The following is a 19,006-nucleotide window of genomic DNA, read 5'->3' as shown; positions in this document are numbered from 1 at the left end:
CAAGAACCTGTTCCATGGTGAAATCTGAAAGCTGTGTGGCTTGTGTTCTTGTTTGAATCCAAGGGTTGGACTAAATTGACTTCAACACTCTGCAAAATTTTCCCAAAAGCTTGCATGGTTTGCACTTTCAAAACAACTACTTAGCATTAAAACTTGTCTCAAATCCCATGAAGCGAGTTATCTATTAAAGGGAGTTAATGTTTAAAAGATGCATAACGATGGGTTTCTTCTGTACCAAATGCTTGGATTTTTCTGACCACACTCCACCCCACATAAAGATTTGAACTATACTTCACTACTTTGTAAAATGCAAATCAAGAGAGTTACAAGAAAAAAATAATAAAATAGTATATATTTATTCAAAAATAATTAAAATTTTTTTTTTAATAATAATTAAAACAGACACCAGGACACACAGACATGAATACTTTCTATTCCCATTATCTGAAGAGATATTGAATATGTCACCTCTCTGGACAAGAGACTTTTCTCCTTTTTCCTATTCCTCCTTTTTTATTTTAATGATTCTATACAATTATTGTTTATAAACCAATTTAACCTAACTTTAACAGCTCTAAAAGCTATTGCCAGTGAGTGGTGCAGCTCAGCAATGGCATTATAGTCTGAGCTGTTCCCCATTTCTATATCATCATCATATTGTCTAGTCTTGCTTACTTTTTGTAGGCTCAGCAATAGCTATAAAAGTTTGAAAAAGTCAAGTCCACTTTTATGTTCTTTCTTTTTACTTTTTCTTTCTAATCTTGGTTCTATGGGAATTTATATTTTGAGTTTCAAACTGTTTTTTTTTTTTTTTTTTAAAGACCGAGTCTCACTCTGTCGCCCAGGCTGGAGTGAAGTGGCATGCTCTCGGCTCACTGCAACCTCTGCCCCCTGGGTTCAAGTGATTCTCCTGCCTCAGCCTCCTGAGGAGTTGGGATTACAGGTGCCCGCCACTACACCCAGCTAATTTTTGTATTTTTAGTAGAGACAGGGTTTCACCATGTTGGCCAGGCTAGTCTCGATCTCCTGACCTCAGGTGATCCGCCTGCCTCGGCCTCCCAAAGTGCAGGTGTGAGCCACCGTGCCTGGCCTCAAACAAAAATGTGAATTAACTAGAGCTCCTTTTCCATTTTCTAATTGTGAAATAAACAGATAAGCTCCCCCAGATGCTTTCTAGTTTATATTGTTAAGAGCTCATAAAGCAGCTCTACATTTATTACTGTACTTGATGACTTTGTGAGGCAGATTTTATTATCATGTCCAATTTACAGATTAGGAAATTGAGGCCCAGAAAAGTTAAGTGGCTTATTTCAGGATGCTCAACTAATAATCTCTGACTTCTGTCTCCAAACTCCACACTCTTTCCACAGCCTTACCTTGTTGGATGTCACCTCCCAAGTATACTGCGTCTTCCAGTGTGGCTTAGGGACCACTCATTGGAATTAGTTATCTGTGCATAATTGGACACTTTGCAACTATTAACCCCATTCGCAAGGAACTTCTTTACTTTCCACCATCAAGTTTTACTGCTGAATTGTATTCTATTTAAACTGATTTATGAGAATGCATTAAAAATATCTGACTAAAATTTCTATTTTGTCTATACCAGTTCTAATAATCCTTTCTTATTCAGTTAAAATTACATTTAAACATTTGTAAATCTAATTTACCTTGGTACCCACATATTTTACACAGAAATAATCTAACGGTGACTATTAAGCCCTACACTGAAATCATCTATAAATTTCTAGTGTTCAATTTCTTTAAAAACACATTATTTGGAAAAGAAGCTATTAAAAATGAATATGCCCTATATATAAGATCAGATTAGCCCAAAGATTTTGTTCTGATATCTCACCTTCTCAAAGTGACATTTGGGGAATTTTTTTCTCTCTTTACTTTTTTATTTCGTGCAGCGGGATATGACCGGTTACTCAGCAAAGGACCTCATTTGGTATTGTGAAGCCTACCTGAGACCACCTGTATGATTATGTAAACATACAACTTTTCTGAAGAACCACAGGTAGTCAACATAAGTAACCCAAGTTTCTGTTTTTAGAAGAAATTTAAAACATGCTTTATTTAATAGCAAAAAGAGTACTAAAATGAGATGACATTTCCATTAACCTACATTTCATTTTTCAAGAAGACTTGAGATTTTGCAAAACATCGTAAATGGGAAATGAAGTCTCTAAAGAACTTAACAATTCAAGCAGGCATGTTCATTCATTCATTATTCATTCATTTATCTAACTCTATCTGGGGGGTCAACTATGTATCAAACCCAAGAATAAGAAATAGTAAGAACCATTCACCACCTCCAAGAAGCACATAGTCTCACACGGTGAGACGGAGCCACAGCCGACAATTACACTCCCTGGAATAACAGCTGCAGTGGAGAATGCAGAGAACCCCACAAAAGTACAAGGTGAATGACAGAAGAAGGGTGAATCATTCAGGCAGGGCAGGAGAAAGGAGAGTTGAGTCCCTGAGGAGGACATCCAAGACAGAGGAAACAGCCTTTGCAAAGGAGGCAGACATATTTAAGGTCAGGGTGGCGACTGAGAGATGCATGGAGATGTGGCAGTGGATAAAGGTGTAAAAGGTGGATGGGGTCCACTCATGCAGGGGATGTATGTAATGCTCAAGAGACCAGACTCTGATTGCAACCATATTTTCAATTTAATTCCTTATTGCTATAATCCAACAAGATAGAGATATTTTTAAATGAAACAGTTAAAATGATTGTCAATTTTAACTTTCAGTTGTCTTGAATATTAAACCTGAAATTATTAGCTACCTGCTCCTTTGGACTAAAAGCTGCATGAAGGCAGGAATCATTTCCTCACCAAAGCACCTACTCGAATTCATCCAATAGAGGACCCACTAGAGGCAACTGATGAACTCATTTGATTCCAACATTTCTTATGAAGTAATTAATTTCTCACAGTGCTTGACTAGATACTGCATCAACGGCACTACATAGATGTTTTATCTGATCTCTACAATCTTGTACTCTAAGACATAACAGTTGTTGTTATTATTAATTTTCATAATTAAAATGTCATTGCTCTGTGTGACAGATTGAGAAACAAACTAATCATAAAAAGGCCATGAAAGCTAATAACTAAAGACAGTAAGTATACTAAAATAAATCAATGTAAAATTATAAACGATCAGAATTTTCAGTTGTTTATTATGGTTTATTTTACTGAGTTGAGAAATCGATTAACCTTTTGACATGGGAAGATGGAATTCATTAAATAAGTTACAGAAGCACTACTTCCATTTTCATCACCCTCTTTCAAAATAGTGCCAACACTTTGATAAGTTACGGAAATGCAGTGGGAAAACACTACTGTCAACTGTCACGTGGACATCTGACACTGCTCATGAGGAGTGGAATGACTGTGGCTCTTAAGCCTATGCATGGAGCATTCACACTGAACCTCCATGATCTGTGTGCTGACAGATCAGCCTATTTTCCCTCATTGGCATGATGCCACCTCTGTTTTGAATAAGACACTCTAACACTCTAATGTTGGCTGCTGAGCCTACCATATTGGTCTGTCCACCAGCCATGCTTTGCAGGGATCAATTGCTATGAGTCTGATTCTTTCAAGTGCTTTTCCTTTCCATGGTCCAACTCTAGGAGCTGTTCTATCTCAGCAGATATTAGGAAAGGGGCTGCCGATCCTTGGTCAGCACCATGGCGCCCAACCCAGCTTCTCAAATTGGGGAATACATATTCTCACTTGAATATATGACTGTGAGTTCAGACATTATATGAAGAAGCCACGATATAAAAGGGCCATCTTGCTGCTATTTTTTACTCAATGGCCAATAAGTTTGTAAAGATATAGGAAAAAACAAACTCAGCTTCTCCTACTATACTCTCACAATGCAGAATACTTCTGGGGACCTCTGGTCACCCATATGTGTGGGGGACTTCTCTCCACCAAGCAATCCTTCAGCAGTGGATTCTTCAGCAGACATCAGCTGAGTGTTCTCCCACTTAGTTCTCCTAGTGTTAATTCTGACATTGTCTACCTGGAGATAGCATCAGATTCCACAGATTGAGAGCTCAGTTCCACAAGACCACTCCCCACTTCAGATTCCAGCACAAGTACAGTTGGCCCTCCATGTCCACAGGCTCCATATCTGTGGATTCAACCAATCACAGAACAAAAATATTTTGGGGAAAAAAAACAGTAAAAAATATCAGGAGTGTACTGAGTACCTATGGCTTTTGGAATCATAAAATCAAAATATCTTAAGTCAAACCACCATAAATCAGGGACTGTCTATAATTTGCTAGAGTGGCTCACAGAACTTAGGGAACACATTTACTGGTTTATTACAAAGGATATTATTAAGGTTACTGATGAACACGAGATAGAAGAGATGCACAGGGCAAGGTATGTGGGAAGGGGTTCAAAGCTAACATGCCCTCTCTGGGTTCACCACGCCAAACCTCCAAGTATTTAGCTCAGCCCTTTTGGGTTTTTATGGAGGCTTCGTTACATAGGCATGACTGCTTACATCACTGGCCACCAGTGATCAACTTAACCTTCAGCTTCTCTCCCCTCCTGCCAGTTTGGTGGAGGGAAAATTCCAACCCTCTAATCACCTGGTTGGTTCCCTGGGCAACCAGTCCCCATTGGACTATATCCAAGAGCCCTCAGCCAAAGATCAGCTCATTAGCATACAAAAAGACACATCATTTTGAAGATACTAAGGATTTTAGGAATGGTATATATATTTCATAATAAGTATCACAAAGTTACAATGATTTTATACTGAAAGAATGTGCGGAATATATTATTAAATACAATGGATAAAAATTTTGCATCAATTTTTAAGACAACACGTAATAATACTCCAAGGAATTTGTGTGTTGTCAGAAGTTAGTTTTGACCATGTGCCCAGAGACTTGGAGTAACATATTAGTCCTTCTGTGTCTTGGGGGCATCTTGATGGAAAACCCTGAGAAGCAGTAATATGTGGAAAGGGTACAGGCTTTAGAACCAGACACAGCTGAGTTTGAATCCTTGTTCCTCCACATTTCTTGAGAGTTTGACTTTGACCAAGACAAGTCTGACCTCAAGCCTCAGTGTCCTCATCAAACAGAAAGGTTATTTAATATGAAGATTTATAAAATATGTAGCACAGTCACTGATGGAGCCAGGTGAGATTTTTAGAAGATGTAAGATCAAGTCATACTCCAGCTTAAAACCCTCCAGCAGTTTCTTTCTGCTCTCTGAATAATGCCCTACATGGCAGTATCAAGGTTCCAAACCTTTCAGGACGTGGACCTCCTTTGGCAGTCTGGTGAAGACTTTGGGGTCTTTCTCAAAATAACATTTTAAAATTCATGAAATAAACTGCATGTGATTACAAAGGAAACTACTTATATTGAAATATATTCATAAAATAAAAATATATTCATAAAAAATATATTCATAAAAACAAACATGCTACAGTAATATATGTACTTCTCTATTAACACATCAAATAACATCATATAGTAACAGGGTTCTATAACTACAGTAAGTTTGAAGTAGTGATGAACAAACAACATTTCAGGATATCTGCAACAAATGTAATTGAATATGAAAATGTCTGTGATTTTTAATTGTGAAAGTCACAGGCACTGCTGCTCTACTGTGCGTTGTTTGTTTGTTTGTTTTTTGAGACGAAGTCTTGCTGTGTTACCCAGTCTGGAGTGCAGTGGCGCGATCTTGGCTCACCACAACCTCCGCCTCCAGGGTATAAGTGATTCCCCTGCCTCAGCCTCCTGAGTAGCTGGGATTACATGTGCCTGGCACCACACCCAGATAATTTTGTATTTTTAGTAGAGACAGTGTTTCTCCAGGTTGGTCAGGCTGTCTTGAATTCCGACTCCAGGTGATCCACCCGCCTCAGCCTCCCAAAGTGCTGGGATTACAGGTGTGAGCCACCACACCCAGCCCTACTCTGTTTTTTTTTTTTTTTTTTTCCTTTGCCTATATTCATGACTGGAGGAACTAGTAAATTTCATTTAGATATTAGTGAAGATAAAAATGTATTTGTTCTCATCTACATTCATGGACCCATGGATTGTAACCACGATCCCTTGGAGATCCACGGACCTGGACAGAGAGCCGGCATTCTAAGCGGTATTCTTTGACTTCATCTCCCATCATCAATCACCTTTGTCTGCCACACTTGGACCACACTGACCACTTGGCTCGTCAAACACATTCAACTTAGTCCACCTTAGGCATCTGCTTTGCTTTTCTCTCTGTCTGGAATTCTCTGTCCTCACATCTTTGTATGGTTGTTTCTTTCCCCATCTTTATCTCAATCAAATGTCACCTCCTCCAAAGGGCTTCCCTGACCACCCCAAATAGAGCAGCTACCTCCCCTTGCCTCCCCCTTCATCACACCGCCTTGCTGTTTTCTCCACAGTCGTTATCACTGCCTGAAACAATTGTGTTCATTTAGATATTCTTGTGTTTATTCTCTGCTTCCCTGCCCTAAAATATGAGCTCCATGGGAGCAGGAACTTCATCCACATGTTCAGTGCCATACCCCTGGCATCTAGAGTGGTGTTTGAGTCTATTACCCCATTGCTAAGTGAAAGAAAAATAGTAAGAGCTTCACAAATGTCACTTCTCTCATCCTTCACTCTGCATTTTTGGTATGGTGAGGATACAAACCCCTGCCCTCACGTGGTTTACAGTCCAGAGAAGGCTGTGGGGTGACGCTGTGGAAGGTGCACCAGCACTGTGGTGGCTTGGGCTCCTGTCGAGGCTCTCCCACATGCCTGTAAAACCACTGGCAAACCAGTGCTAGGGCCTCAGTTCCTATGGTGTCAGACAAATGGGTTGGACAAATTTATCTTCATGGTCTACGGTTTATGATCCTTAAGAGCTAACAGTGCAAGGCAGCATATGTGGCAAGTGAGGGATTCTGACCCTCAGTGGAGGACGCAGCATAGACTTGGAAAGAGCTCTGAAGTGGAATCAGTCTCCAACAAATCATGAGAAGTGGGGATTTTCAGAGTCATGAACTCTCAGCATTGAAAGAAACGTCAAAGGCTGCCCAGCATGACCACCCGGTGATACACTGGATGTCTCTCTGAGTCCCTTTCTGAAGAGATAATATAATACCCTTGCTCTTAGGTGTAACCCAGCGTGGGGGTGAAGAGTATGAACTGTGGAACGGCATACTGCCTGGGTTCAAATCCCAGTTCTGCTGTTTACCAGCTACGTGAACTTAGCCAAATTACTTAACTTCTCTGTTTCTCAACTTCCACCTCTGTAAAATGGAAATAACAACAGTATCTTCTTTATGGAGTTATGGTCAAGAGTAAATGAAAAAATGAGCGCCATATGCTTAACATGCTTTCAGTAGACATTACTTATGATTCTTTCTGCTCAACAGTTCACTGGTGTGGCAAACTTACTACATATCCCCCAAAATTATTTTCCTTTTCTCCATTGTAACTGAGTTTTTACCAGCGAGGGACTGTATTACCCAGTTTGGAGTTTCTGTGAGCCAATATAACTTGATCTTACCTTTTCCTTGACATTCACATGAGTATTGAGTTCAGCCATCTTGCTTCTAGTGGAATAGGCCCTATAAAGAAGGAAAAAAGATTAAGTTTTAAAATTGATTTCTCAATGTGTTATTTTTTTACTCTCTTCCAACATAGTAAACAACTTCATTCGGTCATAATCATAAATATCATTTTAGAATGTAAAAATACTTTCAGGCTAGGCATCTGACTTAGATACGTTCTAAAAGCATGTTACAATAACTCTAGAAGACAAAGTAAAATCTTTTATTCATACTGTATTGACATGAAAAATGACAAAGACAGATGGGAATTTATCTAAATTGTGTTTCTTCCTATTATGTAGAAGAAAGGTGGTCAAAAATAGAGAGAAGGGAAATTGTACCTATTTTAACTAAGTATTGTCATCACAGTCCTCACTGTCTCAAAGCTTTTATCGGCTCCTAGGTAATCTAACAAACATTTATTGAATATATCTCTCCTATATGTACATAACAATACCAAGCACTGCAGGAAGAAACAGGAGGAAACTACTCCAGGTTTAAACATAAGAATCCACCCCCCAACTTCTTTTCTTGTCTTTTTTTTCCCCAACTTTTCTCTCTATCTGGAATGCTCTAATTTCAGATCTTTGCAGGGCTGTTCCTTTCCTGTAGTCTTTTTTCGTGGGCCGGCCTCAAAACCTTTTTTTTGAGCTTGTCTCAAAACAAATCTAAAGGAAAACCTACCTGTTGCCAGACTGGAATGCAGTGGCGTGATCGCAGTACACTGCAGCCTCGATCTCCTCAACTCAAGCGATCCTGCCGCCTCAGCCTCCCAAGTAGGTGGAGCTGCAGGTATGCATCACTGCCCTCAGCTAATTTTTGTATTTTTTGTAGAGACAAGGGTCTCACTTTGTTGTCCAGGCTGGTCTCAAACTTCTGGGCTCAAGTGATCCTCCCCCTTCGGCCTTCCAAAGCACTGGGATTATAGGTGTGAGCCACTGTGCCTGTCCTCTGCAGTCTTCATCTTAGCTCGAGTATCACCTCCTCCAAGAGGGCTTCACTGACCACCATATCTAAAGCTGCCACCTCTCCTGCCTTACTCTCCAACGGAATATAACCGTTTTAAATTTGTTTTTTCACTTACCAACATATCATGAGCAACATTCCAGATCAATACATATGTATCTTCACCATAATTTTTATTGTCCATAATTTCTTAATCTCCATTTTCAAATGGTCCCTTAAAACTTCCCATAATCCTTCTGTTTCTTCAAAATCTTCAGAGTTTCTGCCTTTGGTGTCCAATCTCCTTTGTAAAGTGCTCCCCTCTGAGAAGATCTGTGTTCCCAAAATCAGGCTGTTGTGTTTTCTTTTCCCTAATCTGGTCAAAATCTTTCACCATTATAATGGAAGACAGATCTTAAGACTTTAATGGATTCAATCTTTTTGAAATAGAGAATAAATGACTTAAATGCACAAACAGATTGGTTCAGAAATTAGCAGCCAGTCAGGCCAAGATATCAACATATACCACCTATTTGCATGTTGAATGGTTTTTGTCAATCAAGAACCACTGAAACACTTTCTTATATTCTTTTGCTTTTGTTATAAAGAGTGTCCCCACCTCCAGAGTAGACACATGCTAGGAATAACTTGCAAAAATTCTCTGATTCTTCCCCACTATTTTATTTTACACCTACATCTTAAATAGAGCATAAATTCAGATCCATTATCTTTTGCTGATTTTAGGATGAAAGCTTGGTAATACGCAATGTTAACTCTATTACTACTCAAATTATTCTCAACTAGGAATCCAGAGAGACAAATTATCAAATATTAGAAACAGTAAGATTTTATTTTTATAAGTTTCCAAGTAACACTGCCACTAACACAAGCATTTGGACATGCTAGCAGGAGAGACCCTGCATACTTGCTTCCAGTAAAGCAGCACTTTCCCAAATGCTCCACAAAAGTGCCCAGTCTATTGAAACACCCTACAAATGGTAAGTTCTATATCCCTTGACTTGGCATATAGGAGAATCAGTTGGTGCAAAAGTAATTGTGATTTTTGCCATTGAAAGTAATGGCTAACCCATCACCAAGACAGTTCTAAGCCAAAAGAACAAAGCTGGAGGCATCATGCTACCTGACTTCAAACTATACTACAAGGCTACAGTAACCAAAACAGCATGGTACTGGTACCAAAACAGAGATACAGACCAATGGAACAGAACAGAGCCCTCAGAAATAATACCACACATCTACAACCATCTGATCTTTGACAAACCTGACAAAAACAAGAAATGGGGAAAGGATTCCCTATTTAATAAATGATGCTGGGAAAACTGGCTAGCTACAAGTAGAGAGCTGAAACTGGATCCCTTCCTTACACCTTATACAAAAATTAATTCAAGATGGAAGAGAGACTTAAATGTGAGACCTAAAACCATAAAAACCCTAGAAGAAAACCTAGGCAATACCATTCAGGACATAGGCATGGGCAAGAACGTCACGTCTAAAACACAAAAAGCAATGGCAACAAAAGCCAAAATTGACAAATGGGATCTAATTAAACTAAAGAGCTTCTGCACAGCAAAAGAAACTACCATCAGAGTGAGCAGACAACCTACAGAATGGGAGAAAATTTTTGCAATTGACTCATCTGACAAAGGGCTAATATCCAGAACCTACAAAGAACTCAAACAAATTTACAAGAAAAAAACAAATGACCCCATCAAAAAGTGGGCAAAGGATATGAAGAGACACTTCTCAAAAGAAGATATTTATGCAGCCAACAGATACATGAAAAAACGCTCATCACCACTAGCCATCAGAAAAATGCAAATCAAAACCACAATGAGATATCATCTCACACCAGTTAGAATGGCCATCATTAAAAAGTCAGGAAACAACAGGTGCTGGAGAGGATGTGGAGAAAGAGGAACACTTTGACACTGTTGGTGGGACTGTAAACTAGTTCAACCATTGTGGAAGACAGTGTGGCGATTCCTCAGGGATCTAGAACTAGAAATACCATTTGACCCAGCCATGCTATTACTGGGTATATACCCAAAGGATTATAAATCATGCTGCTATAAAGACACATGCACACGTATGTTTATTGCGGCCCTATTCACAATAGCAAAGACTTGGAACCAACCCAAATGTCTGTCAATGACAGACTGGATTAAGAAAATGTGGTACATATACACCACGGAATACTATGCAGCCATAAAAAAGGATGAGTTCATGTCCTCTGTAGGGACATGGACGCAGCTGGAAACCATCACTCTCAGCAAACTATCACAAGAACAGAAAACCAAACACCGCATGTTCTCACTCATAGGTGGGAACTGAACAATGAGAACACTTGGACACAGGAAGGGGAACATCACACACTGGGGCCTGTTGTGGGGTGGGTGGAGCAGAGAGGGATAGCATTAGGAGATATACCTAATGTAAATGATGAGTTAATGGGTGCAGCACACCAACATGACACATGCATACATGTGTAACAAACCTGCACGTTGTGCACATGTACCCTAGAACTTAAAGTGTAATAAAAAAGAAAAAGAAAAAAAGAAAACAAACAAACAAACAAACAAAAAAAGAAGTCATTTTGTGGTATCTGAAGACTTCCTATTTCCTTTACGTATTCGGGTTTTTGTCCATAATAAAAACTATAGTATGGAAAAAAAAAAAAAAAGAAAGTAATGGCTAAGGTCACAAATACTTTTGCACCAACCTAATAGTTGGCAAATAACACTTGAATTTTATTTTCACTTATTCCTGCCCCTGAAAGTTACTCACTTGTAAATAAAGGATTCTTTTCTGATTATTTCTAACAGTGAACATGAATGATGTGTGAAGTACAAGAACAAATAATTAGGTGCTTCTGTTTACAAGCCATGGATGGAAAGTGAAGCCTTTCGTTGGTCATTACAAGCCTGCAAGATGGTCTGCAAGCTTTATATTGGAAGACTTCTGGATGGCTGACTTTCTTATTCAAATGAAAGTTTTGGTATTATGTAAACATACACTATATATATATGAATTTTTCAGTGTGTGATAGTATAAGAATGTGTATATGGGGGGGTGGGGGGGAGGAGAGAGGTATACCTAAGAACTATGAAGAACTGAATGGTGACAGCTGAATTTGGTGCCATTAAGAATGAATCTGTGAGCCACAATGCCTTTCAATAGACCAGATCAGCTGATTCTTCTGGACACATCTAATTTTGCCATTACAGATATGTGAAATCTAATAGAAGCTTTTGCTTTGTTTTGCATTTGGGCTTTGATGTCTAGGGTTTGGATATGCAGCATTTTCTAAAGCTGAAATGTTATAATCCACAGGGGAATCAGGGAGGAATTCCATTGAAGACAGAAAATTCATGAGATCTGAAGACATAGTGACAATGGATCGTAAGCTATATTCATAAGAAAGCATACACGCACACATACTCACAACTTCCTTGGCAATTCTTTTTCTCTTTGACCTCAAAGTCTAACTCAAGGAAGACTCTTCTTTGAGACTGATGCTAGTAAGATTAATTACAATTTTATTCAAATCATAATTTTATTTTTTTGTGGAAGGAAAATGCTGGCCGTGAGGGTAGAATGGGGCTATTTTAAGTTTTTCAGATGGGAAGATAAGATAAAAATAATTATAGGGACCCATTCCTTGTCCATTTTACTCTCAATTATTTTTCCCATGTGGAAGGCTGCTTCTACAGACTCTACCTTCCATGTGGGTTCCAATACACTCTCCACATCACAGTAAAATAACATCTTACTGTTTCTAATATCACAGCTTTCTGCCAGCTGGTGCGTAACAAGAGGCAATAGGAAACTAGTTAAAAGGTTTTAATCTAAACAGACCATAAATTTGGTTTGCCTTAAATAATTATAAGTTTAAGTGACCAGATAGTCAAGTTGGGTTCTACTGCTAAGCACAAACACTAGGGAAACTGTGGGAGAGGCAAGGTTATTCTCAGTGTGTCCTGAAGGTCCTTGTTGAGTGTCTGCACCCTCCCATTGGCACTAGTCCTTCCAGAATGTCCGGAAGCCCACCTTGCCCCTGCATAACATCATGTGCTCATTACCTTTACCGAGCTGACCCTCCCTGCTGTGAAAATGAAACTGGGCTGTGTCCCTATTTTGAGATTCTCTTCTCTGCTATGAACTATATCTGCCCAGTCAGCTCAATTTCATCTGAATCTTAATTGTTTAAAGTAGTCAAGGAACTTTTCAATATATTTTCACCTCATTTTACATGACAGGCCCAGAGTTTAGCAACATGAAGCCTCAGTCCTCCAAGGTGCAGACATCTAGGTAAGCCCAAGAAGCCTCTAATGCCGTGATTTTTAGGACCTACAGTGAGTAACAGGTGTCTGGGCACAATAGACCTTCTCCCTAACATCTTGGTCATCATGCTTGGTAGTGTATCACTGCCAAACATGACCGAATACTCATACCTTAACATGCATCGACCACAAGAGCTTTTAAATCTATAAGAAAGGTACAGGGATCTTTGACTTCTTGAGAAGAACCTGGTTTCTCCTCATTATTATCATTTGAAATTGTTATTGGAACAGGCCAATTACTGAGGGCTATTCAAGTCCATGGATACAAGTTCTGTACATACCAATGAATCAATACAAAATTAAGATACTCAGAAATGTAAGTCCTGATATTGGTGCAACATTTCAACAACTTAGACATTTTTTAAAACTTTTTTCCCTAAAATTGCAATTTAGATTTCAGGAATACCATTACAAACATATATAGATACAATCATCTAATTTTTACGTATGTCTTAAAGAAAAATAGGGATCAAGGAAATTGTTAAAACTTATTAGGGAAACATATTAGTCATAAAGAAAAGATTTTCACCATTTTAATACATCATCTGTATATACTTTTCTAGGATAAAATTTAGGAACCACAAACACGGTTACCACCAATCACTTCAAACACAAAAGTATATTGAACTGATCACTGAGCAAAAATCTTACAGAATATGCATTAACAGTAGCCAGAAAATCTATTAGCTTAGAACAAAGATAAACATTTTTTTATAAAAAATAAACCCAAATAATAGAAATTCTGGCAAATATGTTTGTCTCAGTATTTCCAACTGATACAATTTAACAAAGTTTAATATGTATGACCCTCTGTAAAGTTTTAAAAATACATATTTATGTTTCTAATGCAATCACATAAAACATGGAAAGTTCTATCAACGTACTGAGCTATCAAATCGCTTTCTGACTTGCTTGTCTCCTTTCTCCCTCCTGTTTGATTGTATAGGCAGTAATAAAGTTTCACTTTTGTTTCTCTGAAACCCATTAATGCTCTTAGGTTTACTTTCCTGTTCTCGGGTATTACATCACTTTCCTTGAACTGGATTTAAGAAACCATAGGAAATACATAAGAAAACATTTTAAGTAATGATTTTAACAAAATTTTCAAGGTTATTAACGCAAAATTTCCCATGAGTTATAAAAACATAATAATCATACTGCATATTTGGGGCCGTTAATAGGGTATTTCATAAATTATCATAATGTAAGCTGGAGTGGGTAAATGCCAAATGTCATGACATATCGCTTAGAGAGGGAAAATGACCAAGTTGGTAGAGATTGGAGCAAGTTGAGTTTCCAGCTGATCAAAAGATTTAACCAGGGAGCTCTGAAAAAGTGAGATTTCTGGGCCCCAAGGTCAGTTGGTGTAGGGAAGTTGTGATGAAAAACAGCTACTCCCAGGTCATTTTCATGCAAAGCCAGATTTGAATGTGGCTAGTCTAAAGTGAAATGTGCTGGAAGGGTTTAATAGAGGCCGAATTTCAAAGACTGAGTACTAAAAAAGGAATATAAGCTGTCTCATTAATACTTTTTATATTGATTATATGTTGAAATGGTAGTATTTGATAGATTGGATTAAACAAAATACAATATTAAAATTAATTTCGTCCACTTCTTTTCACTTTTTCAATGTGACTGCTAGAAAATGTACGATTGCATGTGTGGCTTATGTTATATTTCTATTGGAAAGTACTGTCCCAGAGCAGAGGTTCTTAAAGTGTGGTTCCCAGATGAGTAGCATCAGCATCACCTGGGAACTTGTTAAAAATGCAAATACTCTGCTCCTCACCAGACAGAAAGAGAAGCTCTGGAGGGCAGGGGCAGCACAGCAATCAGTGCTTAACAAGCCATGCACTAGCAAAACCGTGAGAACCACTAGTGTCTCCATCCTGGAACATAAAGAAAGAGCCTCTTCCTTAATCCCAAATATTACACACAAGAAACAGATTCTCATGGAAGCCTACAGAGATAAGGAGAAGATGAGTTTCCTCCAAATTATGCTGTTAAGGAATAATCTTTTCACAAATACATTATTAATAATAATTAGCACACTTCTGGAGAACTTATAACGTACCAGACACTCTGCTAAGTGCTTGACATACATTTTTTTTTTCATTTTACCATCACAACTCTACAAATAGAAATTAAGATTACCCCCATATTTGCCGGGCGCAGTGGCTCATGCCTGTAATCCCAGCACTTTGGGAGGCTGAGGCGGGCGGATCACCTGAGGTCAGGAGTTCGAGACCAGACTGGCCAACATGGTGAAACCCCATCTCTACTTAAAATACAAAAAATTAGCTGTGTGTGGTGGTACACACCTGTAATCCCAGCTACTCGGGAGGCCGAGGCAGGAGAATTGCTTGAACCCAGGAGGTGGAGGTTGCAGTGAGCCAAGATCGCGCCACTGCACTCCAGACTGGGGGACACGAGAAAGACTTCGTCTCAAAAAAAAAAAAAGATTATCCCTATTTTTACATACGTGGAAACTGAAGCACTTTTAAAGAGATCTAGTAACTGCTCAAGGTCCCATAGTAAGTGGCAGGGCCAGGACTCAAACCTAAGGCAGTCCAACTCAGCAAGCCCATGGCCATTGGGCTAACACACCTCAAAACCATCATAAATGAGTCACGAGGCTCACTGTCTATGAAATACAGTAAGAACTCCGCCAGGGGAATAAAACTGTTCTCCGGGACCTGCCTTCTCAGGCCAGAGAGGCCCACGATAATGCCTTGTGCATGTGCAGGACGCACAAACTGCAGCGCGAAATCACTCCACTCACACAGGAATGGGCATAAATTAACTTGTTTTAAAGAAATGGCTATTTTTGGCTGGGCGCGATGGCTTACTCCTGTAATCCCAGCACTTTGGGAGGCTGAGGTGGGTGGATCATCTGAGGTCAAGAGTTCGAGACCAGCCTGACCAGTATGACAAAACCTTGTCTCTCCTAAAAATACAAAAATTAGCTGGGCGTGATGGCGTGTGCTTGTAGTCCCAGGTACTTGGGGGGTAAGGTGGGGGGGAGGGGCTGAGACAGGAGAATTGCTTGAACCCGGGAGGTGGGGCGGAAGTTGCAGTGAGCTGAGATCACGTCACTGCACTCCAGTCTGGGTGACAGAGTGAGACTCCATTCGCCACAACACCCCCACCAGAAAAAGGCTGTTTTCCTGCAGCTTCCTACTTCAGGTGAAGTTGCAGTTAGTGGGCCCTCAGCCAACAAATTGTTTCTTGTGAGCTGTGATGCTGCCAGTGGCTCTGTGACATTCTGGGGTCTAAAGGTGTAACTAATTGAATTACTAACTTAAATTATTAAGTTAGAGTAATTAAAGTGTCTGTGTACCTGACTTTGGTATAGCCTAGACAATGCTATTGAAAATCCTGCATCACTATGATCATGTAGATCCTAAGACATTTTCTCACGGCTGCTCAGAGGGGAAGAATCAGCACTGATCTTGTGTTTAGGAAGTCAATTATGCCGTGTGATTTGAGAAGCAGCAAAAATCTCTCAGGCAAAACAGCATCCAACAGTATCTCTGAGTATGAGCTTCTTAAGAGACATACGCATTTCTACTTAGTTGAAGGCATGTTATTACCTCTGGAAGAAGGTGCACTATCACAGATTAATTTATTTCATTCTCCTACTGCCATCAATTGGCCCTTAGCAGAGAGCAGTGCTCTGAGAGGATGGGAAACAGGACAGGTAAGTTTCAATAGGGAGAGCTGGAAGGACTTCACATCTGTCTATAAAGGGCACCATTCCTCCTGATGGGCCACAGTGTGGCACGAGGGTCTCAGGCCTCCAGGTTGTGGTCTCTTTTGGCTCTCATGTACTACAGGTCTGTACGGGCACTAGGAGTTGATGGAAACACTTACAAAGGCGTGGGCACCGTCTCCAATGATGTACAGTAGTAGGCTATTTCTCTGTACAGGTCACTTTTAAACGAGAGACTAACCATCCAGTGCCCTAAGCACAATCAGGGGCACTTGCATGCCAGCTAAAGAGGGAAACTGTTCCTTCTACGAAACTGAGATTTGGTCTAAATTTAGTAGTAGGTATGTTTTCTGTCGCCTAACTGTTCAATTGCCTAATTTCTCTTCCATTTTGCCCCCTCCTTCTTTTCCCTCCATCCTTTGCTACTCCTTATCTGGCATGGTAACAACTGAGGTCTCTTATATTTCAAGTGTTTTTGCTCTTTGTTTCTGTGGTTTAATTTCCATAGTTTAATAAAAGTTCTTGTTCCTCAAAGGAAAGTCGCTTTAATTATTAGGACTGAGAAACACAAAAAATGAAACACAGTGGTGACTGAAATATGAATTTCATATGAAGATACTTAGACTGGTATTTTTTGTTTAATTTGGAGAAAAAAACTCAAGGTTGCATTTTCATTCAAAGACATTTCAATGTACTCAACCCACTGTTAGAACAACTTCACTGAAAAACATTTTAAGGGCAAATGTCAGAAAAAATTTCACATTTAAAAGCTCTGGCTTGGCCTTTTTTGAAAAGCAGGGTTAGCCTTTGGTTTAGAAATGTCACTGCCTACTAAGTTCTTTGTGGGGGGAAGAAAGAAAATTGAATGTTTTATTTAAACGGGTCATTAACAGTCAATACTGATGTGAAAAGGCCTGCTTTCAGAGGCAGATAAAAGCTTCCAATCTCTTAGAATATCACTTGAACAGATCTAGGGCAAGGTGTGCTGATGCAAGTTTGAGACCTTCATGGGAGAACATCTTCACTCAACAGCCCCGAGTGCTGAGTGCTCGTACGGCAGGCAGCGTCATCTGTGTGGCGCACACTGTTGTATATGCTGCACGTACACGGCAGAGAGGAACACAAAGCGCACTTTATGGCAGTCCCAGCTTTGAATTTTCCATTTCAGTACTGGCAAATGCTTATGAATGAAGATTAACCATTTTTGCATAAAGTGCCAAACCACCTCCCCACAGCAGCAGAATGCAAATGGGCACAAAAGAGCAAAGGACAGCCAAAATAAATGCGGCAGATCTAAGGCAGTGCAAGCACAGAGGAAGGAGGACGCATGGCAGGCTTTATTAGCATTCACCTACGGCATGGTTTTTCTATTTAATTTGAAATTATTTCATTTCATAGGTCTCTGCTGACTTGAGAATATAAATAAATGGCTTTTTCTAAAAGTGACCCAACGCTGGCTCCTATAAGGATCTGCTTCTGATTGCTGGGCTTTAAAGCAAACATGTGTTTCCATAGAGATGTGGGCGACCCGGACCTGGTGCAAGTACCTACTTGTATCAGCAACTCAATTATACTCCGTTCTTGTAAGATGCGATGATGTAAGCTCAAGTCTTTAAAATATGCCCATCCTCAGAGACATCTCAGGAAAGGTGAAGTAGCCAACGTTATGTGAAGCAGAAAAGAGGTTCAGCAGAATAAATGCCACCCTCTTCAAGCACACTGTAATTGGTTCTCTCCCTGCAGAGCACACTGCTTTGCTCCCCCATCCCCGCAACCGCCCGCTGGCAAATCCCAAATCCCAGAGGGGTTTGGACAAAAGATCAAACATAGTTCTTTATACTCCAGAGCCCCAAGTACTTTACCACAAACTCCCCAATGTTGAAAAAGAAATATCATGTGTTCCCTTTCTTTCTTTCCTTTCCCCATCTCTTCAGCTATGGGCAATTCCTACAGAAAGGGCAATGTTTTTTCTTATAATTTGACAAACATTCATTAAACACCGACAACGCGCCAGGGTCTGTGGGGAATGCTGGCAGTGGTTAAAGCTACACTTACTGAACCCTTACCGTATACCCAGCACTGCTCTAAGCACGTTCCATGTATTAACTCCTTTTATTCTCAGAATCGCCCTAAGCAGTGTATACTTCTATTTTTGTTATCACCATTTTGTAGAAAAATAAACGTGAGCACAGAGAGGTAAGCTACTCACCAAGTCACAGAGTTATTCAGTACCTGGTTGACCTAAGATTTGAACTTACATCTCCTGGCTCCAGAGCTCTTGGCCCCAAAGGAGCTTACAGATCAATGATGAAGACAGATATGTACACACAAACACAGGAGAATGCCAGGCAAGGAAGTGGGGAAGGAAATGACATTGAGAACT

At 39.7% G+C, this 19,006-nt stretch overlaps 1 protein-coding gene across 7 annotated transcripts in view; it reads right to left on the bottom strand.

Annotated features, from left to right (window-relative positions):
- The window catches only part of LOC105468128 (spermatogenesis associated serine rich 2 like), a 170,939-nt gene that overhangs the window by 81,972 nt on the left and 69,961 nt on the right, over positions 1 to 19,006 (bottom strand). For all 7 annotated transcript variants that reach the window (XM_011718153.2, XM_011718149.2, XM_011718150.2 and 4 more), the window contains one exon: positions 7,563 to 7,623. In XM_011718153.2, coding sequence (XP_011716455.2) covers positions 7,563 to 7,601 — 39 coding nt within the window. In that variant the 5' untranslated portion in view covers positions 7,602 to 7,623. The remainder of the gene's footprint in view (positions 1 to 7,562; positions 7,624 to 19,006) is intronic.

This window comes from Macaca nemestrina, chromosome 11, assembly GCF_043159975.1.
Source record: "Macaca nemestrina isolate mMacNem1 chromosome 11, mMacNem.hap1, whole genome shotgun sequence".
NCBI classification, from domain to species: domain Eukaryota; kingdom Metazoa; phylum Chordata; class Mammalia; order Primates; family Cercopithecidae; genus Macaca; species Macaca nemestrina.
Note: the sequence above shows the minus strand (reverse complement) of the source record. Positions and strands in the feature narration are given on the sequence as shown.